At 36.1% G+C, this 26,632-nt stretch overlaps 1 protein-coding gene across 1 annotated transcript in view; it reads left to right on the forward strand.

Moving 5' to 3' along the window:
• Positions 1-26,632, forward strand: part of EPRS1 (glutamyl-prolyl-tRNA synthetase 1) — a 71,384-nt gene that overhangs the window by 17,925 nt on the left and 26,827 nt on the right. Inside the window, exons 9-18 of the mRNA XM_046678862.1 lie at positions 888-1,059; positions 2,643-2,876; positions 4,234-4,318; positions 4,741-4,800; positions 10,468-10,578; positions 12,538-12,674; positions 13,591-13,798; positions 14,417-14,529; positions 18,003-18,120; positions 21,071-21,430. Of these exons, the coding sequence (XP_046534818.1) occupies positions 888-1,059; positions 2,643-2,876; positions 4,234-4,318; positions 4,741-4,800; positions 10,468-10,578; positions 12,538-12,674; positions 13,591-13,798; positions 14,417-14,529; positions 18,003-18,120; positions 21,071-21,430 (1,598 nt within the window). The remainder of the gene's footprint in view (positions 1-887; positions 1,060-2,642; positions 2,877-4,233; positions 4,319-4,740; positions 4,801-10,467; positions 10,579-12,537; positions 12,675-13,590; positions 13,799-14,416; positions 14,530-18,002; positions 18,121-21,070; positions 21,431-26,632) is intronic.

The raw sequence follows: 26,632 nt of genomic DNA on the forward strand, positions 1-26,632 counted from the left end.
CTTCCTCCCTTCCTCCTTTCCTCCTTTCCTCCCCTCCTCCCTCCTTCCCTTCCTCCCTTTTCTCTACATTTTCAAAGATAGTTAACAACTGGACTTTTAGCCCTAACTTGATTTTTTTCAGGGCAGGTGGAGTGTCCATCATATCTCCAGTAGTTTCCACAGAGAATCATTAACAGTTCTTTTTTATCCATATGGGATGGGTTTTCAACATTCTGACATAGGTAGGACCCTAATCACTTGGGATATAGAGTTCTTTCTTCTGGAATTATACTTACATCACCATCTGTTTTCTGTCATCTTGTTTTCTCGGATCCGAGAGTATCCTGCTTCCCACTGGAATGACTGAGGGGCTTTCAGGGAGCCCACGGGCTCAGGCTCTCAGCCCGAGCCGTGTTCTTCAGATGGGCACGGGCTGCAGCGCCGACGCCTGTGGGCCCCATGGGCTGGGCCAAACCGGTCTGTCCCCTGGGCGTGAGGCGGCAAAAGAACAGAATGCTTCTGCTTCAAAGGCACAGTGTTAAATTGGAGGGTGGGAGGCAGTTGTGCCATGACAGGAAACTGGGAAACACTGAATGAGAGAAGCCTTCAGGCCTGGTACCTCCTCTCTTCCCCTTATTCAGTACTACATCAGGGGAATGTATTGACTTGACTTCTAAATGTATTTATAGAGGACGTTTCCTAAGTATTTTGTGAGACTTCTTCATAAAAAAATGATGGATTTACTCTTGGCACCAGATATTGAAATTGTTACAGTACTTTTAAACTAACAGTGTGCTTATAATGGGAACATGAAATTTTGTATCAAATTGCAGGACTATTAAAATAATTTGAATTCAACCAGGTTAGTAATATGTTAGATAAACTGTGATATAACTATCATTTTATAGCTATTGAGAAGAATCTACAAATGTGGGAAGAAATGAAAAAAGGGAGCCAATTTGGTCAGTCCTGCTGTTTGCGAGCAAAAATTGACATGAGTAGTAACAATGGATGCATGAGGGACCCGACACTTTATCGCTGCAAAATTCAACCACACCCAAGAACTGGAAATAAATACAAGTAAGTGTGTCTCTTTCATTATGCCAGGTGGCCTACCATGGTTTTACTTTGGTGCTCTCTGTAAACACGGAGTAGATGCAGACTAGTCAAGAGACCTGGATCTTTGCTCATGCACAGGTTGACTGACTTTCAGTAGAGCACGTAGCCTCTCAGGCTATTTGCTCACCTATTGATTTGAGTTAAACTAAGTTATTTCTATGATCACTCTGAATATAAAAGTCACTGAGTCTGCCTAAAATAGCTTTTTATATGTATTGATCGGGTGTACTGTAGTATATATCTTTAGATGAAGATACTTCTCTTCCTATTATAAACTGTGATTCTCCTGGACATAAATTGATTCATAAATGTGATAGAATTGAAAATTTACAGAAATACGAACAATACAATAATGTATCGTGTTTTCTCTAGTTTCAGTTCGTTTTCTAGATAACAAATTTTTTTCTTTAAATGGCTACCCTCCCACCCCCTGTTAATTTACTTTATAAAGTAACCATAGAATATATTTTCTTATACTTTGAGGAAGCCTACTACATATAAATGCTGAATTATAACTTGAAGAGATTGGTGAATGTAAATGATTACCTGGTTAGCTAATGTGACTTTCATTAAACTTGTGAGTGTAGATGTGTGTGTCCATATATATAGACAAACACTTACGTATGTGGTTGCATGTGCATATGTATTTTCTTTATTTTTAACAGGGTGATTGCTCCTTGTTTTACCAAGCAAATACTTTGAATACATTTGGAAAAGTGAATTTGGATACACATTTTCAGTATCAAATAATTGCAAAGCATAATGCAGGAGCATCTCAATGAAGTTGTATCTTAAAAATTAGAAAGCAGGGGCAGGCCTGATGGTGCACTGGTTAAGTGTGCATGTTCCCCTTTGGCGGCCCGGGGCTTGCCGGTTCGGATCCCGGGTGCGGACATGGCACTGCTTGGCAGGCCATGCTGTGGTAGGCATCCCACATGTAAAGTAGAGGAGGATGGGCACAGATGTTAGCTCAGGGCTAATCTTCCTAAAAAAAACAAATTAGAAGGCATAATGCAGTAGTAATATATTTTTTAAATTAAAATTGAAATTGCATGTGCATTGTGTACATTATTTTAGGTAGAAATTGTTTTTAAGACTATTCTACTTTAAATGGAGTTTTAATTAACCTAGTAATTTTCTTCTCTTTTACTTGTTAGAGGGGAAAACCCTTTGTTCTTGAATGCATTTAATTACAAAGGTATTAAGCTTAGGGATTTACGTGAGTGCAGGATTAAGATTGAAGAAGTAAATTCCCTCATAATGATTATGTATATTGTTTATTGCTTCCTACCATGATATACATTGGCCATTACAGAAGTATGATTGTAGAATTTGCTACACCAATACCAAAGTGTCTATTAAATTGCAACTTTGCTTTTTTTGTTTGAATGTTGAGTGGATAACTGATTCATTGTCTTCAAAGACTGATAAAATTCTTGTACATAGTTGTATTTTAAACTGGTATTGCTGCTTATAATGCCTAGTCTAAGATGGAAAGGGTAAAAGCTTCATGTTGATTTTCAAAACATTCCTTTCTTTCCTAGTGTTTATCCAACGTACGATTTTGCCTGCCCCATAGTTGACAGCATTGAAGGTGTTACACATGCCCTGAGAACAACAGAATACCATGACAGAGATGAGCAGTTCTATTGGATTATTGAAGCTTTAGGCATAAGAAAGCCATATATTTGGGAATATAGTCGACTAAATCTTAACAACACAGTGCTGTCCAAAAGAAAACTCACGTGGTTTGTCAACGAAGGACTAGTAGATGGATGGTATGTTTACTGTTACCTGTAATTGAAAGCAAGTAAGGACGTGGTGTATCAGTGATTTTTAAACTGCTTTGAGGGGTAGGGAGGATGGATGGGAGGAAGTGGAATACGTGGGCCTGGAGAGTTTCTGGTCCTGGTCTTTATTGCATCCAGTAGAAAAGTGGTTGTGACTGTCTGGTCCTTCATAGATCTGGTTACCACTCTCCACACTCTGCTGAGCCTCTGAGGTTTTTCTTTTTGCCCGGGTCTCAGGAAGGCCACAATGCCCTGAGTTAAGGTGAAGACATAAATGGTGTCTGCCTTGGTGGTGAAGACCCACCTTGTGGAGCTCTTGCCCAGAGGATTCAGCACCTAGAAAATGTTTGAAAATCTCTGTAGCATATTAATAACCTATATGGGATTTCTGTGAGACAGATGAATATAAAAATTAAAGTGATTTTGTAGCCAAGTATCTGTATTATTGAAACCTGTTCAGATGGGTTACCATGTTCATAAGTCTAAGAATGTTTTTTTACCTGAATTAACCAGAATGTGTATACTAATTGATATTGCTTTACATAGTCGTGACATATGTTAAGTATTTGTTGAATAATGTGTATTTTATACTGTTTTACTGTGGAGCTGAATTTGACAAAAGGCAAGTTTATTTTGGGCCCCATACAAAGGATATCATTGCAGACTTACTGAAGCTTGCAAATCTTTGCATAATATTAATAACCAACATACATATTTTTTACAACCCAAAAGGCTTTATAAATTATATTTGTACACTGATAACATGTTACCATCTCTTATCTGATTCTTATGATCATACGTAGAATAGGGACCTTAATGTTTGTTAAATAAAAAGTAAGCATGTTTTAATGTTTGTTCCATATTTGAAGATGTCACCTTTGTGTCTTTTTTCAAATGTGCTTTTATTATTTCTAGTAGTACGTGTATTTTACTGAGCAATATTTCACTACCAAGCAGTTTTCCTCTTCTGTGAACTTGAGCTCACTGGTATTGTGATGTATCCAATCAGTGTAACTGGCTCTTAGTCCAGATATTTAACAAGCTGTGTATTCAGGCATGTGGTGCTTAATCACGGGAATACGTTCTGAGAAATATGTTGTTAGGCAATTTTGTCGTTGTGAGAAGATCACAGAGTGTACTTACTTACACACACCTCCATGTATAGCCTACTACACACCTCAGCTATATGGTACTAGTCAGGTGGGACCACCGTCATGTATGTGGTCCATCATTGACCAAAACATCATTAATGTGGCACATGAGTATAATTTCTTATTCATTAACATATTTTGTATTCTCTTGCATCTACACATTAAAAAAATCTTGGTGCTTAAAAATTTTCCAGGGATGACCCAAGATTTCCGACGGTTCGTGGTGTCCTTAGAAGAGGGATGACAGTTGAAGGGCTGAAACAGTTTATTGCTGCTCAGGTGAGTTTCCTTTCCAGCTTCTCTGTTTGAATTTTCAAGTGTCTGTTAATATCTCTTTAATCTTAATTATTTCCGTTGTTCTTTCTGTTCCTCGTTTATTCCTTATAATGCAAGGGCAGAATAGTGTTTTAAAAAAGGAGTATGTTTATCATTGTTTGTAATAGTGGAAAATTGAAAATGTCCTAAACTCCTAAGCTAGGTTTGGACAAAGGCAGCTGTAGTTTTTTTACCTAGTGAAGTATGTGGCTGTTGACTCTAACTATTCAGGGTAACCATATTAGTTTGTACATACTAAGTTTTATATTCCAGTGGAAGTAAACTTGCAAGTATTTATTGGATTTATTTTTTGTAATATGCTTAAGATAAAGAAAATATTCTAATTAATACTTCTTGCCCTTTAAGTCATTTATTTTTTTTTCTAGGGTTCCTCACGTTCAGTTGTGAATATGGAATGGGACAAAATTTGGGCATTTAACAAAAAGGTACATGTTTTGTTTCTTGGTCCTTTTCTCATGCCTAACTCCTGAATAGTATATTATGTGTAGAATTCATTAGTGTGCTCATGGTAGGGAAAATTTGTGGAGAGTATTACCATTGTGCAGACTTTCAGGAAAATGGAATGTTTTCCTTTTTTAAACAAATAAAGAGCATTAAGCCAATTAACTATACCAAACAAGTAACAGTGATTAAAACAAACAAACTTGGAGTGATGGGAAACGGTAACAGTTTTTTCCTTAAATTTCTTATGAACACTCTGCATTTCATTTTTCTGCTTTCAAGCTGCGAGCTCTCTGTAAGAAGGTATTACTTAATGCTTTTATTTGCCTTACTTAGCACATAGCTTTTAGCATATTACATGTTATAACTTGAGATGTTATACAGCTTTGAAGCACAATCACATTTATATAAAAGATTTTCTTGTACAAACCCTTTGAACATGCATTATTCCTATTTTTAAAAAACATGTCCTCTGGTTTTCTTAGTGGCAAAGGGAAGATTTGGCTAACTCCATTCTGCTGTTCCCTTGTGCACTGAGAGGACATAAGAGTTTTAAAGTTACGTATTTCATTGAGTTGTATTGAAGGTTCATTAGTCATAATTCCTGTGTCTTACTGAATCTAGCTTTTTTCTTAATTGTTTCTTAAATGAAAGTCAAATGAGGAATACTGCATATTGACATTGTTAATTACTAATTGGAAGCAGATGCTTAGACACTATAATAAGGCAAATCATTAAAATGCCATGTTTTAAACTGTGGTTTCTGTGATTGTGTTCTGTACGTTCTTTTTTGGTATTGCTGCTTGATTGTGCTGATGCCTTGCCTCAAAAAATAGTTGCTTGTCTCGCATGTGTCTTGAATTTATTTTATTTAGTCTTTTGTGTTCAGTCAGTTTTTTTGACACATAAAGGAATTATTAATTGGTTCTTTCTGTTGCTGCAGTTACTAATAATAAATACAAGTAGAATTTACAGGCAAAGTTAACATTGGTGTACTTCTCATTAATAATCCAATTTTTAAAGGTTTTAAGTTTTAATAAAGTTGTACATTAGTTTCACATATGAAATATTTCACTATCCTCAGAGAATTCTATAGGGTCTGTTAAGATAACAGCATATTCTCATATCTTCTTTCCTTCCATTTTCTCTCCCTAGAAGAATAATTTTCAGCTCTTTTAGATTTATCCATATATCTAAATGAGATACGTGTATTGCTCCTTCTTGATTTTTTAGATTTAGGCATTATCAGTTGACTTCCCACAGTGGAAGATGAGGGTTTAGGTCTCTTAACTTTTTCTCATAACTTGTTAGTTTTCTTGTAGTCAATTGTCCCCCTCCCCCTCCAGTTTGTTTAGTTTCTCATTCTGTCTCAGATTCTCCAAAAGTTGTCAAAATTTCCTACCAAAATGTTCACATACCTCAGTTGTTTTTTCAGTTACATCTTGGAGACATCTCTGCCAGAGCCTTCTGTGCTGCTCTGCTCTGATGTAGATTAGTAGCCTGTTAACTTCTGAAGCACAGCTGTCTTCTCAAGTCAGTCTTTGTCATCATCCTGGGAATTCCTTTTGCTTTTGTTCTGTGATAGATCATCTGGTTCTCAGATCTTCCTTCTCTTTTTATTATCTTCTTTCTTTGCTCTACCGTATCCTTTGGTAGCTCTCTGAGAAGAGAGACCTGGGATGAAGAAGCTTTTTGAGACCACCCTTGTATATGACCTGTTTTTTCACTTTGAAATTTCATAGTGATGTGATGGGATGTGACTCTGTTTTCATCCATATCCATTGGAAGAACCTGTGGCTTCCAGCCTGGAAACCCATTCCTCTAGTTCTTGGAAATTTTCTTGAATTCTTTCTTTGTTTTCTACTGTGCTTTCTTCTCTTTGGAACTTGTTTTGAGCAGATGTTGAGCCTCCTGGACTAGTCCTCAAATTTTATTTGCTGTCTTATTTTCCATCTCATCTTTTGGCTCTGCTTTCTGATAGACCTGTTCAACTTTTTCTTCCCACCCACCCTACTATTGAGTTTTTCATTTATACTGTTGTATTTCTAAGATTTCTCTTTGGTTCTCTGAATTTTCAAAATAACTTCCTGTTCCTGTTTCATGGTTGTAATATTAACATTAATAGTACTTTTTTCTTATAACATCTCTTTCCTGTAGGCTGTTTATTGTGGTTTTTCTTTCATATTAAAGGCTTTTCTCAGATTAGCCTTGATTCTCTGCTCATATTTGTCATGGGGACTAAAAGAGTGGAAGCCCAAAGAGGAAGAGTTGGGCTTGTCCACTGAGCTTCAATATAGGACGATCTGACAATTTAGGATGATAGGCCATTTAGCTGGAGAACCTCCATGTCAGTGACTTTGTATCTTATCTCTTAGTTTAGGTAGTTTTTCCAGAGGAATTTCTTTTTAATCACTTGTCTGAAGTGTGAAGGCCTGACTGCCAGGGTTTTGGAGCCACATGGGGGCAGACTGCTGGAAGCCTTTCCTCTAGTATCTTACATTCACTTAATCCCCTTGTCTCAGTGTGGTATCCTCACCTTCAGCTATTTCTGGTGTCTGCTGGGATCTAGACACCCTCTTTTTCACAGAGTAAATTTCCATTCTTTTGTGGGTGTAGGAGAGAGGCAGTTACCTGGTTGTATGGAGCAGAGAGTGGTTTCCCTATGTTTTTCAGCTTCCAGAATTTTGTTGCTGTTGTTTCCTCTCTTATTCTACTGATTCTTCTGGGTTTGTGCCTTTAAACAAAACCAAGCCCTGCCTGTCTTTTTTAGTGGGGGTGTGGGAGGGAGTGAAAGTACATGAGTATTTTCCAGTTTGCTTTGTTTATTCTTAAGTCTGTGGCATCTTTAATCATCAAGCACCATCTTAAAAACATAGCACAGTTTAAAATTTTGATTGATAGTAAAAATGAACTCATTCTGATCATGTACCTTTTTATTTCTATTGCTGGCCTTCATGACATCTCCCTACACTTCCTTCACTTTCCTATTTCCTCTGACCCTTGAGCTACAGATCTCTTATTTATGACTCATGTCACATTCAGTCTCTAATTACTACTTTGTTATTTTGTAGCTTGTTCTTTCTTTCCAAGCTCTGCAAATAAAATTTAAATGAAGAAGCATCAGTGAACTGAATTTAAGGCCCTGGCATTGTGAAGTAACTATTAAGGACAGAACTAAAACATCATTCTTTGGACACTCTTCCACTCTTAGTAGCTTAGCATTTTTTTTAAAACATCTTCTGCTAAAAGACAAGGGCATTAGTTCCAGATTAGCTGGAGTTCTTTAATTACATGCTTTTTTAGAGAAAGAGCTTTATTTATAGCGTGTTGTACATGGTGAAGAAAAGAAGGGAGAAAGAGGTGAAGGAGACAGTGAGATGTGGCGTGGTTATCAATCTCAACATCCCTCTGAAAATACTATGATCTTTGTTTTCTTACCCTGACTTTTCATCTTAATAGGAAACTAGTACATAATTTTTCTGTATCATAATTAAATGGAGCATATCTAGTTACATTAAAAAAATCTACCTTGATGCTAATAGGAAACATTTCAATAGCTTACTCTGTATTAACCTCGCTAATTTTCTTCTTGGTTGTATGTGAGTGTTAAGATTTAAACTTTTCAGTCAAGGAGGAAGAGTCACAGCTTTAAGGTATGCATTTCAGAGCTATTATTTGCCTCCATCAACCTTTATTTACTGCGTTATTTTAAATATTTGTGTTAGTATTTCAGTGGTATTATAATATAACATTTTTTTCCTCAACTCTCGTCCCAGCCATCCCAACTTGCATCTGTCCCCAGCTAATAAATTAAAGCATGTAGAGACTTCTCTCCCTGCCCCTAAATCAGGAAAGTCTTCCTTCAAATGAACAAGTTTTCAGTAAACCCCAATAAACAAAAGTGTAGCTGTTTGGTTAAAGTGTGTTAAGGGGTCTGGAGTCCTGTTCCCTCAGTCCCATGCCTATCCTTCCCCCTCTGCTTGGTGTCTACCAGGGCAACTCCATAGGACTTTTAGGAGTAATTTGAAAACCACTGATCCATAGATTTTTAGAATTATATAATTTTATATAAAAAAGACTTCTTAAATCTTTTAATCCAAGGTTTCCCAAACTTGTCTGATCCTAACCATTCTCTGGAATGCTTGTTAAAAATAGATTTTCAGACTTTACTTCAGACCATTAGAATTGTAAATCCTTTAGGGTTAAGTAGCCTAAAAATCTGTGCTAGCCAATGCCCTAAGTGATTATTATAATTATTCAAGTGTGAGAAAGTCTCTTACTCTTGTTGCCAGTTGAGGAAACTGGGCTATAGTGAACTGAAGTAAGTTTCTCAGGGTGGGTTGTCTGGTTTTAGCTTCTTTAAAGAAATTGTATCTTACTCTCTTATAATACGGAACTGAGTAGTCACAAATTAAATCTTTGGTCATGCTAGCTTAATTGAAAGAAGGAATCCTTAACTAGGAATGACCTTGAAGCCTCAAGGAAATAAAGAGTAAAACAGTCAGTTTAGAGAGAGGCAGGTGCTATTTTAGTACTGGCATGAAATATAGCAGATGAGGAGTAGCAGACAAGGGGAAGTTAAATAGCTTTTCAAACTTTTATGAATGACCCTCTGAGGATGGTTTCTTCTCTGAGTTCATTCAGGATTTCTACAGTATCATTCCTTTCAGAAGCTGAAAAATACTCTCGAAGCAAACAAAAAAACCAACCAAACAATGGCAGCAACAAAAAACCCAATACAAAACAAAACAAACACAGCCACACCACTACCTCCTGCATCCTTCCAATAGGAAGAAAACTTCCATTACTTTACTTAGCCGTTTGACTCTACATTTGCTTCTGTCTGTAGTTTCCTTCCATATGCTTTATTTAGTGTCTAAACAGTGCTGTTGTGCTTGGTCATCATGGACAATTTTAAATTGAACAGTGAAATGAGAAAAATACATCAGATCCAGAAGGGGATGCTACTCCTGTTGTCAAGGTAGAGTAGGTTAGAGCATAATGAGTACCACCATTCATTCAGTTAATCTGCAAATATTTATCAATTACCTGTATATGACAGGCCCTTGCTAGGTACTGGGAATGCAGTAGTCCCTATGTGTATAGTATGCAGACCAGTAGAAATATCTTGTTTTTAATCTGCAGAATTGCCTTATTATAGTGACCTAATGCTATTTTGCTTTTGATGGTTATGCATTGCCTAACACTGATTATAGAAGATGATACTAAAATATTGTCTGTGTTCCTTCAAAATGGACTTCTCCAACAATACAAGATTGGATATCAGATTTACTAGTAGATTAATATATAACCCCACGGGATAATTTTTCCTCACCTTCTAATAAGAGAGTTAAAAATTATTTTTAAAATGTTTCCAATATTATGCTTTAACTAAGTAGTTTCTTTTCACTTATCAGCAGTTATTCTTGGGAAGGAACTCTAAAGCCTTCATGTAGTCTTCATTTCTGATTGCTTTTTTTTTTTTCCTACTTGACAGTTAGATGTTAGAGAAGGGTTAGCAGGTAAACCAAAAAATTAGTAAATGCAGTAACAAAGAAAGCCAGTTACTATTCCTGTGCTATTATTTAATTTATTTAAGAAGTTTAAAAGAAATATCTAAATGTTTTGACACGAAGATGCGTTTGTTGCAGGTTATTGACCCAGTGGCTCCTCGGTATGTTGCATTACTGAAGAAAGAAGTGGTCCTGGTCAACGTCCCTGAAGCTCAGGAGGAGATGAAAGAAGTAGCCAAGCACCCAAAGGTTGCCCTGCAGTTTCACCAGTCTTATTCTTTCTATTAAAAGGAGGAACAGGATAAGAAAGGGGAAAGTGTGCTTTGGTGGCAATAGAATGCTTTTGTGATCATTTTCTACTCAACGTTATTTGTCAGATTTTGGTACTGATCAAAGTAAATATTTTTGTGGATTTCTTGCTGAAGAAATTTGTTTTAGTAATAATTCACAGCATTATTACACTGTATACTCAGCTACTGCCTATTTTTTGTTCTGTAGAGATAGAGAATTTGTCTCTTGCTGGAGTCATTTTGAAGGAGGAGATATTATAATTCATGCTCTTTTCTTTATATGGAAGCTGAGGTGCATTCTCTGTTAACTAAGTTATTTGCTAACTGTTTCCTTTGTCTTTAAGCCAGAACATTAGACCCAGTAACACTGAATCACAGCTTGAGTCCAGAGTCTATCACACTGCTGTTTGCTTTGTTTTAGAAAATATCAGTGAAGTGCAAATGCTATGTGTCCGTCTAAATTCAGAATATAAATCTTAAATACAGGAGCAAGAAGTTCCTCTTAGTTAAGCTATGATTTTCCTCTAGGTTAGTCATGACTGCTTGGTTGACAGTCTTGAAGCAGAAATAGGTCCTTTTATTCCAGCTTTGTGAGTTGTCTGTAAATATATTCATTATATAGCGAAGATTATGTTCATAGACTAACTCACTCACATATTTCTAGTCTAATATACTCAAACCTTATTCATAACTATGATATGGACATGGACTTACATTTAAGATAATATGTATCAAGAAGAGCTATAAATATTCTAAGTTGTAGCTTTATGTGATTGCTTTTCTATGTATGACCGTATCTATTTTTTAATTTCAAAGATTTGAATTTTTTTAAGGGGAACCCTAATAAGATTTGGGATGTGTGTGTGTGTGTGTGTGTGATTGACTGATTTGGCTTTGCCTTTATCTTACATCTGACTGGTTCAACCAGGTGACTGGTGGTGTCTGATGTATCATATCACCCACTACAGTCAGCTTAAATGTGAAACTTTCTGAATGGCTTAAAATTTGAATGGTGAGAATAAAACTTTTAAAGGGTGCTTATTTATTAAAATGACAGTGTGATCACATAGCTTAGTTAATAGTTAAAGAATAATAAGTAATAATAAGTAATAGTTAAAGAAATAATTGATTAGGAAACACTTTAAATGATGACGATTACTCAATTTGATCTGTGGAATTGTCCTTATTTCCCTCACAAAATGTCCTTCTATATTTAGCCTTGTCAGTATTCTATTCTGAGCCTAGTGTAATATAAGTTGTTACACTCATTTTTCTCACATGCATTGGTGCATTCATTGAATGATTATTAAGCATATGCTGTTTAACATTTATTTCAAAGGATCGCCTTAGACTTTTTCTTTTGAATTCTGAAAACAAAATTGAAACACAAACTGAAATTTAACAAATACAGCATTCTTTTTATTCCCAGATCTTTTTCTTCTTCATATAATACATACTGAAAAGGCAGAAAATTTATGCATATGTAATAGTGTATTTAAAATTTGTCTTCTAAAATAAGAAAGGTCCAAAATTTCCTGCTGAGGTGACATTTGTTTTAGAATGTTCTGCAACGACTGATCAGGAAGGACTTTATTTTCTCTGTTGCAAAAACGATGAGAATCTGGGGATAGCAAAGTAGATTCTGGTTGGAGGGACACTAAGTGACAAATACTACTGTCTTAACTCTGAAAACAAAGAATGATTGTTTTAGGCTGGAGGTAATCTCTGGGGCAGGCCGCCTCATCTAACTCCATTAGCATTTTTGGTCAAGTGGCTGACCCAGTGTCACAGAGCTGGGATTTAAACCAACACAGGTAACTTTTTGGTTAAAAAATAAAATGAGTGAATGTATAAATTTGCGTACTGGGTTCAATAAGTTGTTGTTTCAACCAACACTCTCCTTTTTATTATCAATCAGAATCCTGATGTTGGCTTGAAGCCTGTGTGGTATAGTCCTAAAGTTTTCATTGAAGGTGCTGATGCAGAGACGTTGTCAGAGGGTGAGATGGTTACATTTATAAATTGGGGCAACATCAACATTACTAAAATACACAGGTAAGAACTTTTTGTTTGCTTTCAAGTAAATAGGGAAGAAAGGTCTTCTATGTTTAGTCATTTATGAAAAATTACCTAATTTGGAGCCACTCATGTTGCTGACTGGCAAATCTGCCCAGGCGTAGATACTGCAAATTCTGGACACATATTAAAATTTTCTTCCATATATGTTCCTGTTTATTAATAGGATATCAGGCTATCTTTTGCTTGCAATGTTGAAAATTACTGCATCAAGATATAAAAATAGTTCTAATGCTTTAGGTCTCCTTTTCGTCATCTAATTCTCATTTTACAGTTGCCTGGTAGAGAGAGCCTTTGGACAGAATTGTATATATAACATACTTTTTATCCTAAAATCTACTTTAAGATTGCTTCATGATGAATATGAACTTTCCAGTTATTATAGTGAGCTACACTTAGCAATTTGTTGTTAAGAATATAGTATACCAAGGTTAACTTATGTAAACTCTGAAATCTTAACTGTCCTGTCATTACATATGATTTCAAGTAATTGTTAAATGTTTTAAAATACAGTTTTTTAGATTTCTAATGCTTCCTGTAGGTGACTTTAAGGTTTGTAAACATGTTCTTGTTCTTCATCAGATATATGTAGGTCTGTTCTCCAGTAGATTACTAATATCTTGATAACAGGGGTTATATTTTATTTCATGTTCTTCATCAGATATATGTAGGTCTGTTCTCCAGTAGATTACTAATATCTTGATAACAGGGGTTATATTTTATTTCTCTCTTAACTGTTATATGTCTGGCATATATTGGAAGCTCAAGTAAATGTTTGATTTCAAATTTTTTCAAAGAAAATTCCCTATCCATTTATTACAGATAGAGAATAAAGTAATGCATTTATGACAGTTATGGTTTATTTTCTTTAAACAGTTTTCAATTTTATGTCTAGAAATGCAGATGGAAAAATTGTATCTCTTGATGCAAAATTGAATTTGGAGAACAAAGACTACAAGAAAACCACTAAGATCACTTGGCTTGCAGAGACTGCACGTGCTCTTCCTGTTCCAGCCGTCTGCGTCACTTATGAACACTTGATCACAAAGCCAGTGCTGGGAAAAGATGAGGACTTTAAGCAGTATGTCAACAAGAACAGTAAGGTAGCCTCCTAAAAGAAACCATGTGTCATCTTTCCCTGTTATGTAAACTTTTCCTTAGAATTTTTAAAATTAGTTTTAAGTATTTGGTTTCTCAAATAAAGTGGAAAAGATTTTCTAGAATTTTGTTAAAATAAAAAGATGTAGAAGAGTAATGTTTCCATTTTACAGATGATAGAAACTGAGGCACTGTGAGGTTAAGTAAGGTGCCTGAGGACAGACAGTAAATGGTAGAGCTGGGATTCAACCGCAGGCATCTTGGCTCGAGAGCCCTCGTGCTTCAGTGCTTTGCCAGCCTGCCTGTCAGCTGGGTCTGCTTGCATTGTAGCTTGTGTTTATGGTGGGAAACGTACTTATACCTGCAAGGACACCAGTCAAGTTAGTTAAAAGATTTCCTGAAGCCTGTCAGTTTATAGATGTTAACTTTTTAAAATGCGATAAATCTGTTATTTATTTTAATGCTTCACTGTTTGACTGTGTGTGCTTAAGGAGTAAAGTTTTTAACATGTCTGTTTAGAATGGGAATATTCCAGCTACTGGAAAAACCACTTGCACTTTATAGTTGGTTTTAGTGCTCTGATTTTTAAGAAAGCGTATTTTGGTCTTATGTCATCTTTACAGCATGAAGAACTAATGCTGGGGGATCCCTGCCTTAAGGATTTGAAAAAAGGAGATATTATACAACTCCAGAGAAGAGGGTTCTTCATATGTGACCAACCTTATGAACCTGTTAGGTAAGTAAATGTAACTGAACATTTAAATGAAAATACTTAAAGTTCTTATAGTAAATAATATTTTAAAAATCGAATTTCTGGGGCTGGCCCCATGGCATATTGGTTAAGTTAGGCACACTCCACTTCAGTGGCCTGGGTTCACAGGTTCAGATCCTCGGCACAGATCTACACCACTCATCAGCCATGCTGTGGTGGCGACCCACATATAAAGTAGAGAAAGATTGGCACAGATGTTAGCTCAGGGCTAATCTTCGTCAAAGAAAGAAAGAGGGAGATTGGCAACAGATGTTAGCTCAGGGCAAATCTTGCTAAGCAGAAAAAAAAATTGAACTTCCACTAAAATACTGTACCTGACAATTCTCTGTTCAGTTTGATTTGTTCTTTTATATTTAATATTTCAGACTCTATTGTAACAAATGATAACTTTGAAACAGTGTGATACTAACAAGTTACTCATTTCTAAAACTACACCATCTTATAAATCATTTTCATGTAGTCCAATTATAAAGAAAAAGTTTTAATATATCTTTGGGTGAAAATTATTACTATTACCTATTTCTTTATAGTGTATTTTCATTAGATATATTGTAGAATATAAATAGTGCAGGAGGTACATTTGGAGAATAATAAATGCTTATTTTTGTTAAACCATGAACTAATAAAATTATTAGGAGAACTTTCAGTCTCTAAATTTTTGTCTATGTTCCTTTTGGTTTTCTTTTTGTCTCTGCTCCTTTTTCATTGTGCCTCTTTAACTGTGTGATCAGACCTGTCTCTTGAGCTCCAGACTTGTGAATCTAATGCTTTTTAGACATCTTTGAGTAGATATCTTTTAAGTACCTCAAACTTAATATCTTCATAATTCTAAGATTCTAGGTACTATCTCTGATTTGTTCTTCTCCTTTGTCCCCATTCTACTTAGTAAGTTTTGCTGTTGGTGCTGCCTGTCTAGTCCATCTCAGTGCATCCACTGCTCTCCCTTATTTCAGGCCCTTACCATTTCTTTCTTGTTTGCCAAGACACTTTCTAAGGTAGTCTCTTGTGTCTCCAGTTTTACCCTTTTCTAATCCACTTTTTGTGTGGCCACTGGTCTAAAAATTTCAAAGTAACAGTTTTATCACATTTCCCCCCTGCTTAAAAATTCTTGTTAGCTTCAGAGTAAAATCTAAACTCCTTAGTTTGATATGCAAGCTTTTTCATATTATGGCTTCTCTACCCACCTGAGGCATATCTCTTGCAGTTTACCTCTCCCTTATCTCTTCTGTTCAAGATACTGGACTGCTTGGGGCTTTCTAAAGGCACCAATGCCTTCAAGCCTCTTGCCTTTTCCTGAAATGGCCCTGCTTCTTTTTTCTCATCTGGTAACCTTTCAAATGTTACTTTCTCCACAGCTTTTCTTGTGTTCCTCTAGTCTGGATAGACACTCAACCTGTATGTCCCCATACCATCTGGCGCTTTCTTCTTTTGAATATATATCACACATTGTTGAATCTGTCTGTTTTTTTTCTACCACTGGAATTCTTCAGGGACAGATAGTTTTTTCTTATTCATCTTAGTATCACATTGCCACAGGCACACAACCTAGTGCCTGGTACTTACTATGCTTTCATTTCAATAGTTAGCGATGATGGTGGTAGTGGTAGTGGTACCACCAACTAGAGTAATGCCCTGAAAAGAATAAATTCTTAATTTATTCTAAAAAAAGTTGTTGAACTTTTCAGCAAATAGTGCTGGATCAACTGGAGAGCCACATGCAAAAGAGTGAACTTGGACCCCTAAGGCATAACATATATAAAAATTAACTCAAATGTGGATCAAAGACCTAAATGTAAGAGCTAAAACTATAAATCTCTTAGAGGAAAACTTAAGTATAAATCTTTGTAAACTTATCAATGCTTTCTTAAATATAACACACGAGGCAGAAAAAATCAGAGAAAATATACATAAATCGGACTGTATCAAAATTTAAGAATTTTGTGCTTCAAAGGATGCCATCAAGGAAGTGAAAAGACAACCCACAGAATGGGAGAAAAATATTTGAACATGTGTCTGATAAAGGACTTGTAGCCAGATAAAGAATTCCTATAACTCAGTGATAAAAAGACAAGTCAGTTAAAAATGGACAAAGGATTTGAATAGACATTTCTCTAGAGCAGATATACAAATGGTCAATAAGCACATGAAAAGATGCTCAACATCAGTAGTTATTAGGGAAATGCAAATCAAGACCACAACGAGATATCACACTGTACCCACTAGGATGGCTATAATCAAAAAGACAGACAATATCAAGTGTAGAGGATGTGGAGAAATCGGAATTCCCATTTATTGCTGATAGGGTTCTAAAATGATGCAGTCACTTTCCAAGACAGTGTGGCAATTCCTCAAAAAGTTTATGTTTATTGACTCAGCAATTACTCTTCTTTATACATACCCAAGAAAAATAATATGTTCATACAAAAACTTGTACATGAATGGTCTCAGCAACATTGTTCATAAATTACAGACAACCCAAATGTCCATCAGCTGTGATGAGTGGATAAACAAAATGTGGTATATCCATACAAGGGAACATTATTGAGTCAAAAAAAGACAAGTACTGACTCATGCTACAACATGCGTGAACCTTGTAAACATTACACTAAATGAAAGAAACTAGTCAGAACAGACTGCATAGACAAATCCATAGAAACAAAGTTAGGTTAGTGGTTGCCAGGGTCTAGATGAATGGGCGACTGGGATGTGATAGATAAAGGATACCAAGTTTCTTTTTGGGGTGATGTAGATATTCCAGAATTAGATAATGGTGATGGTCGCACAGTTTTATATAACCATTGAATTGTGTACTTTCAAAGGATGAATTTTTTGATTATCAACAAATCATATCTCAATAAAGCTATTATTAAAAAGTATTGAAGAGTTGTATAGGATCCTATTGTTGCTGAATTCTTTCTCTTTTTATTTTTACTTTGTGGCTTTTACCACAAAATTTGAAGAAATCCTTTGCTTATGAATGCTCTCGGGGCAGTGGATTTTGCTAATTACAGTACCCTTTAGAATTGAGAAATTTTTGTAAAATAAATGTTTTACAGAGATTCTTCTGTTTATAAACAGATTAGGTGTGGTATATAGATGCATTTCCTGTAAGTCAAGAGTGAGACCATTGGCATCATAATGCTGTGTCTGGTGGCAGGCAGAGTAGATGTACTTTTGTCCTGTTGTTAGCATGTTCTTATCTATAGAAGTTCATAAACTGAAAGTTTATAATAAGCACTGTCAATTTTTATTTATGTATTTCTTGTCTTTAAACTATTCTGAAGAGCCTCTGATTTGAATAATAAAGGAAAGAACTGTTTGTTTGTAGTTTAAAAAGTGTTAACACAGTGCCATTGAATTAATCTAGGAATTAAATTTCATTACTGTCAGATTATTTTCTTCAAATAAACTTTTCTGGCCCTTCATTTTCATTTTAGCCCATATAGTTGCAGAGAAGCCCCATGTGTTTTGATATTCATTCCTGATGGGCATACAAAGGAAATGCCAACATCTGGGTCAAAGGAAAAGACCAAGGTAGAAGCAACAAAAAATGAGGTAAATGTTGACTTTTATGGATATGTCTCTAATCAGTGATGCTTCTATCCTAGGGTCTAAATCTATGTCTTTTCAAATGGTGGTGGTTCTTACTGTTGACTGAAGAAGATGGTAATTCTTTCTTTTGGGGGTTTTGTTGTTATTCTTTCATGTAAGTTTTCAAAACACCTTGCAAAACAAGATTTTTAGGATTTAATTTTATTATGTGCAAAAGAAGGGAGAAAGACTAGATTAAAAGAATGTTCTTAGAAAAAAATTTTTTTTCCTAATAGAGGTGCAGTAGATCCTTTTTAATAGTCTGTCTGCTTTAGTCAGGAGCATTGTGTAGGGCTGAGGAGTATGTTGAGGACCACCTATTCTTAGCTATTCATCTTATGAAAAGAAAAAAAAAAAGCCTTGCCCAAGGTAACAAAAGTTGTCATTGACAGAGTCAGGACAGTGACCTGATTTTTTTGCCCCCTGTCCATACTTTTCTGTCAATCTCCAGTGCCTCTGGGAGAACTCCTGACAGTCATTGAGGTTCGAAAAAGAGAAAAAGGACAGGCACTGCTATGATAGGAAACTGTCTGATTTACCTTTTTGTATTCATTTTCTGTCTTGGAGGTAACGCTTAATCTCTCTCTGTAAGAATGAGTTAGGAATCTGCCTGACAGTCAAGGTTGGGAGGGACGTTCCAGATGGAGATACAGCTTCTGTCCTCACCACACAGGATGTGGATTTGAAGGTGGTGTCATGTCTAGAGAACTAAGGGGTTTATTGTATAGGTCAGAGGTCCTCAGACTTTTTCAGTTCATAATGCCCTTTGTGTCTCAGTAATTTTTTCATGGCACCTCTAGGTTAAATGAAATTCCTAACAATTTTCTTTATTAAGTAAAGGTCAAACAACAAGATAAATATTTATATTCCAGTAACTTAGTAGTCATTTGAAAAAAATAATACACGTAAAAGAAAAGAAACTTAAATTTTATTCTTAAAATACTTTGCTCTCAAATGTTAAATATTTTTATTTCATTCTTAAAGTGATATACAAATTGAAAGTAAAAAATAATACTTTTATTTCTTTCTTAAACCTTGGAGATATGACTCTATTGGTCGAAGCAGTCATAAGCTTGCCCACATTCAAGAGGAGGGGACATAGACCCCCACCTCTTGATGGGAGGAGCATCAGAAAGTTTGTAGCTATGCTTTGAAACTTTCACAAGTCCTACTAGCAATTCAAGTACATACAGTTGACTGGCATTTGTACCCAACATTGCAGTCAGCCATTGTTTGCAGCCTTAAACCTTAAGGCTAATGCTCTCTCCTTTGATGTAGGTCTTTGAGAGTATTTGCTTCCAATAGAGACCAATATTATCAAAATTAAAGTCTGATGCACAGCGTACCTGGTCTTTTTTTTCTTAAAGCACAAGAGGATATGTCTGAAACTTTTTCATCCGCACTCTCACCTTCATTAGATGGCTTAATGTTATGGGAAACAATGTTTTTAAAGTATCCCCTGCCCTAAAGGAAGGCACTGTTGCGGGATTTTTAGCGTTTCCTTGAGATTGTCATGCATTTCTAAAGCTTTCTCTTTATTTGTGAGAAAGCTTTTTTCTGTATACTTCTTTATTTGACGTGAAACATTAACACAGGGAGAAATCACACCATGAATAAATCAGTTCATGTTACCAGAAATAAGTGTAGCAGAGCAGAGTGTGTATATTTTTGATAACAGAGTAGCTCCCTTTATTGTATTTTCCCCTTACCCATGTAATATGCATTTATACCTGCATATTAACATTTATTATTATATATACACACATTATATATATATGTGTGTGTGTGTGTGTATAAATATATATGTAAAACACCTCACCAAAAAATACTGTAAATTATGAGTGATTTAAGGAATTTTGGGAAAGTAATTTTGAGTATATGTGGTTTTTGACTTTCATGCTGACTTCAGGACCTAACCCCCATGTAAAATGCAACTCTGATATAGCTTGAGGTGCCTCTTAACTATCCAGGTAAGATGTCTTAAAGACCATTCAGAATGCTGGGTCAGACAGAGTTCTGGAGTAGAGATGAAACATTTTGGAGTTTAATACACGTGACTCCGTGAATATGGATGAAATTATCCTGAAAAATTAAGTAGAGGACAATTAAAGAAAAAAGTATGATATGAGCTGGGTTTTACATTTGGAAGGGTTTCAGGAGGGAGGAAAGCATTCTAGGTAGAAGGAAAGCATGACATAGAATAAAAATAGTAGTTATTTACTATCCAGAGGTCATTTTAGTGAACATATTTCTGGATTTGTTGCATTTACCTGTATACAACCATATGCCTATAAACATACAATTTTACACATGGAATTGTTCCACAGTAGTGAGTTAAGATTGTATCACAGTATTTGCCTTGCCAAAAATCTAGATATATCTCATCTTTTAATTAATTATTATTAATAATAGTACCTAACTCTTACTGATAGGCACTTTTTCTCAGCCTTTGTAACCAAAAGCATTACACAGATTTATTACCTGTTGTTTTCCCATCAACCTAATGGCTTCAGTACAGTTATTTTTCTTGTTTTATGGTTAAAAAACAGAAACAGATTAAGAAACTAATTCAAGGTTGCACAGCCAGTATGTGGTGGAGCAGTGATTTATTCTCAGATCTGATCGATGTGTCATAATTTCTTTAGTCGCCTGATTGTAAAGATTTAGGTTATTTTCCATTTTTTGTTATGATAAAAATGCTCCAGTATATATCCATGTACCTCTACCTTTATTTACTTCTGTCATTTTTTGTTAGGATAAATTTGTAGAAATGAGATTATTCATTTAAACGTTTTAAAAAATTAGTTTTCAAATTTTATTCTTACTTTGAAACCTTATAAACAATCAGCTTCATATAATTTTGTAGGAGGACATTTAACATAAATTAATTACTTTTGGTTTTCTGCCTCTATAGACAACTACTCCTCTTAAGGAAAGACCAGCTCCTTCTTTGAATAATACGTGTGCTACATCTGAGGATTCCTTGGTCCTTTACAACAAAGTGGCTGCTCAAGGGGATGTGGTTCGTGAGTTAAAAGCCAAGAAAGCAGCAAAGGAAGATGTAGACGCAGCTGTAAAACAGCTTTTGGCTTTGAAAGCTGAGTATAAGGAGAAAACTGGCCAGGAATATAAACCTGGAAATCCTCCTGCTGCGGTAGTACAGAATGTTTCTTCTAAATCATCAGCAACTGTTCTGGAAAGTAAAGCTCTGTATGATGAAGTTGCTGCGCAAGGGGAGGTGGTTCGTAAACTGAAAGCTGAAAAAGCGCCTAAGGTCAGTATGCGGGAACAAGTCAGACAGCACTGTAAGGAAGCGCATGAATTCAAACTGCTTGGGGTCATCTCATCTTCTTATAAGACACATTGTGGACTGTCTACCTGAATATTTTGACATTAAAATCAACTTTTACTGATACCTGCTATGTGCCAAGTTCTGGAAATATTAATAAGCAGCAGCTCACCATCTAGTGGCGGGGAGGGGGCTGGGGAGGAAACATACACACTGACTGTGATCCTGTGTGATATGTATAAATTGCTCTCAGAAATGTTGGTGGTTATAAGTGCCAGGGAAGGAGGAAACAATATATAAAGGATATTTAAAACAGTCCTGAAGTAGAAGAAGCCCTTTACGGGTGAACAAAGTTCAGAGGAAAGTACTCTTAAGTGTAGATCCGTGATTCTCAAGCTTGATTGTCTATCAGAATTACTGGTGTGCTTGCTAAAACACCGATTGCTGGGCCCCACCTCTTAAGTTTCTGCTTCAGTAAGTCCAGAGTATGCAGAGTATGCATTTGTAAAAAGTTGTCCATGTGATGCTGCTGCACCAGGACCATGCTTTGAGAACCACTGCTGTAGAAGATAGCACCACAAAGGCAGAGAGGTATGAAGGTTCAAGTTGTATTTAGGGAATAATTGGTTGTCAAGAGGTTTTTGACCAGTGGCTGTTTCAGATTCTTTCAGATTTTTGACTGAAGTATAAATTTTATTCATTTTACCTTTAGGCAAACATAAGGTTACCCGAGTGGGTAGAAGCACTGAGTGTGGAACGGGATTGCTTGCTATAAGTCAGAGACAAAAGGAATGGCATCTGTGATAGAGAAAGATTGTGTTTCAGAATGAAGATCTATAGTTTTCTTCAAACAGTAGCATAGTTCTAAAATGTGATCAAATAAATAGTGCCATAACTGGGTATAATTCAGTCCCTGGTAAGCTACCCAAAATTGTAGATAGAATCTGGGCTGTGGCATGAACACAGGCGTGTGGTGAACGACGGGCTTGACTTATGTGGCTGGAGGAGATGTTCTAAGATGTTCTCAGGGATCTGTTGTCTCATCAGTGTCCTGGGCTTTGGTTGGAGAATGGTTGAGTAACTTGAGGTTGTAAGTTCCTCACCTCATTAACAAGTAGCTAGACATCTGACTGGAAACCCTGCCCCCTAAGATACTTTCATTCATGGACATTTGGCCTCGGCGGAGGAGAGAAGAGGCTTTGGGGAGATCTTAGGGTTTTGTTCAGAAGTTGATATTTTTCTCTCTCTCCGTTGTGAAGTAGGAGAGATCTTTTCTCTTTAGTCAGCCCATTGAAGTCCTGCAGAGCTCCGATGATCCAAAACAGCTTTGCTTAAAGGAATAAAGGCTGCTAGATGTATGGGTTTAGGATATAAACCCTTGATATTTCCTACCCTCTGGTGAGGTTAGGAGCATTTTGCACTCTGTGTATGTCGGACACTAACTGCGGACCCCTTTCTAGATGTAAGTTGAGAGGAAAGGCTTTGGTCTTTAAACTGCTTCGTTCTTTGTAGAGTACGTTGAGATTCTGTGCTGATTCTTGGTCGGGTAGTTGTGTGGGGTAGTAACAGCAGCAACCATTACACTTAGCGCAACAGCCAACTACATCTCCCATCCTGTTGGGTTAGTGAATTGCCACATGCTTCCCTGAAATTGCACTGTCGAGGTTGTAGAAAGTCAGCCTATGGGTACAAAATCTAAATTTCTTTGGTAATCAGGCAGGTACTTTTACTAGATGCTTTTTGGTAATGATAAATGTGATATTGAAATGAATCTGACTTCAGTTTACTTTAACCTACATTTATTGAATGCCTACGATGTATCATATCTATGTTTCAAAATGTTGCTTGTATTTTTTCTTTAAATACTAACAGTAGTAAACAGTGCTCTCTTCTGTTCTAGAGAATGTTATTTAGACTATATCTGGCTCTGCGTACTCTACACTGTTGCTCTTTTTACATTTAACCCTCACAACAGCCATGTTCAATAGTATTCTTTTTTAAATTGTTGGTTTTAGTAACCAGTGAGAAACTGAATATGAAAGTAACTTCCTGAAGTTTGCAAAGCCTGGATTCCAATTTTGAGTGAATTCCAATTCATTTCCCATTAGGGGTGGTAGTAGTGGGGCATTGCATTGTAAGCACCAGAGAGTTATGGTTTTACTAGTTTATTACTATTAAGCAAGTCTGTGCTTGTTTAACATTAATAATTTGTCTAAGCCTCTTAATCATTCCATTTCCTACAAAAGTAGTTCTTTTACTACGTGTTCTTTAATAGTAAGGAAGGTGACCGGCTAAGGTTTTATAGTTACAGGTTTCAATTAGGTTTTTATTTCTTTATTTGTTTCTTTTTCCCCCTTTTCTGCTTCCGGATTAGATAGGTGATTCTGTGCAAGAACTTTTAGGCATAAACGTGAGTGTAAGCAAAAGGTGGGCAAAGGAATAAAATTCTTGAAGTCACCCTTCAGTTTGCCCTTCAAGTCCACCGTCATCTCCTCTTCCATTTGTCCTGCTCAGTGAGTTGCTGCATTCAAACAGTGGATCCAGCAGATATAGTGTGAGGTGCAGATCCGAGAATACACCAAAGATAGGATAATTCTGAATGCCGAGTTACTTTAAAAGTTAAAGTCACTTTTCAAATTTTAAATATTAACTTTTAAAGTCCTAAAGTTATAGGTTCAAAAAACAAAATTTTGATTTTGAACAGATTTCAGTGGTTTGAAATCTCAATGCAATGTTTTGAACATAAAATGATTGTACTGCTTGAAATGAGAGTCAAAAAATGGTAAGTTAAAGGCTTTATGGAATACTGGTGGCATTTTCCACTCTAGAACTGGGTTCGGCACACTGTGGTCCGCATCTGTGTTTTGTAAGTGATATTTTATTAAAGCAGTCACACGTAAACTAACTAAAGTTTACCTATTGTCTAAGGCTGTTTTTATGATACAGTTGCAGAATTGAGTAGTTGCAACAGAGACTCAGAAAGCCTAGAATATTTACTATCTGGCCCTGGCCCTTTATTGAAAAAGTTTGTTGACCCCCTTCCCTAGAGGAGAGAGTTTTGAGAACCTTTACGGTTAATAATTTTTTAATTAAAGTAATAAATGGCAGCAAAATCAAGTGATTATTACATTAAATAAAAATAATAATTATTTCATCTTGTCATTAACAGTCTGTTTTTGTCAAACCCCATCTCTGTGGACAGGGGGCTGATCACCTTTTACTTCTGCAGCTGCAACCTTTTAATTCAAAGCTCATTGTATTTTATGCCCCTGGTAATTTATCTTAAATGTTTTCTGAATATTTGCTCTTTTTTATTTTACTCCTATGTTTTTGGTTTTATAACCCAAATCACAGCTTATCAGGAAAGGAAACACATGTTATACCCCTAGTCTAGTAAACAGGCTGTTCTAGATAGCCACTACCCATCACCCCTACCTCAAATAGCCCTAAGAATTCTCTAGCCAAACAAATAAAGGTTGCAGGGAGAGAACAGCAGAAGAAACAAACGCATCCTTTCCCTTGACAGTTTGTGTACAGTGGGTTCCTGCTATATCTGTATTTACGAAAGTTAACGCAAATTTGTTTTATATAAAATAAATAAAATAAATCCATCCATCTTGTGAGACAAGACACTTCACAAGACTTACTTGAGCTTTGAGATCTTCTAGGAAAATCTGAGGAATTTATATTAATTGATTTGTGTCAGAGAAAAGTAGCTGATACATTGTGATTTAGGAAATGAACCAGGGAGCCCAATTTAGGAGCAGCAGAGCAGTGTTCTAACCCAGATTGACTCCCGAGTCTGGGCTTCATACTGTGCTGAGTTGGCTCCTGGGATCAGGGTTCAGTAATTGGGCTGTTTCTACTAGAGGGTTAGACATTTAAGCTAAACACAGATTTCTGATCACTTGACTTAAAAATAAAAATGCCTTTCTTTGAAAACCTGCAAGCTTTTAGTTCGCTGAAGCTCCTAGCAGACTTTTGTATCATACAGACCTCAGCACTCCCACTTCCCTACTTGGAAGAATTCCCTCTTTTGATTACTGTTTGCCTCCCACCCCCACCAAGTGAGAGTCTCTGCTGTGGGGCATCATCATCACTGCTGTGTGTGGGTGTAGTTCTCTCAGACATGCTAGTAAGGAGCAAAGGTGGGTGACCATTAATAGAGTTAGAAGAAATAAATAAACTTTGAAAAAAGTTCTTTTTTAAAAAAAGCTTTTTTCACTAAAAAGTGAGACACTCAGGCCATTTTGAAAGGTTCTATTCTTAAAACTTTAAACTGGTAAAGTTCTAGGTTTTTCTTTTTATTAAAGTTCCCTTCTTTCCCCATGGAGAAATGTTTATCTAGTGGCTGCTGCAGAAATAGCTGTTTGAGTGCTTTTTATCTAAATGTAACCGGATGTGTTCTCTTCTCTTTTCTCCGTTCTCAATCATACTTTTAGGATCATTTTTACTTCCTCGAATTCCCATCTTAAACCTTTACTGAAGTCTCTTTTGTAGGCTGTTCAGCCTTCTCATTCATCTGCATCAACAATTATTTATTGTAAACTTTTCTTGTCTGTATTAGCATATGTGAGATAAGTTTAAAGCAGTCTTTGTCATTAAGAACTTAAAATCTGTTAGCAAGTAGTTTTTAAGCTTCCGTTATTTTGTCATCTCGTCAGACAAGCTACCTGCTTCTCCTTGTGTGATTTCTCCTCTTACCTTACTCCCTCTGTGTGGTGCCTCGTATGACAGACTCTATGTCAATAGGCAGCAAAACACTGTATCATAACGTAGCTGGACAAGATGATGTGATTTCTCATAGATGCAGCGCTCCCTGCAGTCCTTTGTCACCGTTTTCCTATGCTTCCTGATTTTAGCTATCTGGAGCACTGTTATAATGTAGCAGGAAAGATTGGATCAGGAATTTGGAGACACTTTTCTCTGTGTTTTGATTGCTGCCTTGGCTTCCCAGAGGTATATTGGTCTGTGCTTGGGTAGTACTGCCATTCAGATAAGGCATCCAGTTGACTCCTTTGCCTGCATTGCTGTTTTTCTCTGCTAGTCCCAAGTATCTCAGTTGGGCTGAGTGTTTTATTCTTTTTCATTATGATTATGTTGAAGTATCAGAGGATGAAATATGTAGGTAAATATCTAATTAAAGCCTCAACATACCTATTCATTTCATTGTAAATTTTTCAAAGA

Source organism: Equus quagga, chromosome 12 (assembly GCF_021613505.1).
Source record: "Equus quagga isolate Etosha38 chromosome 12, UCLA_HA_Equagga_1.0, whole genome shotgun sequence".
Taxonomy (NCBI): Eukaryota; Metazoa; Chordata; class Mammalia; order Perissodactyla; family Equidae; genus Equus; species Equus quagga.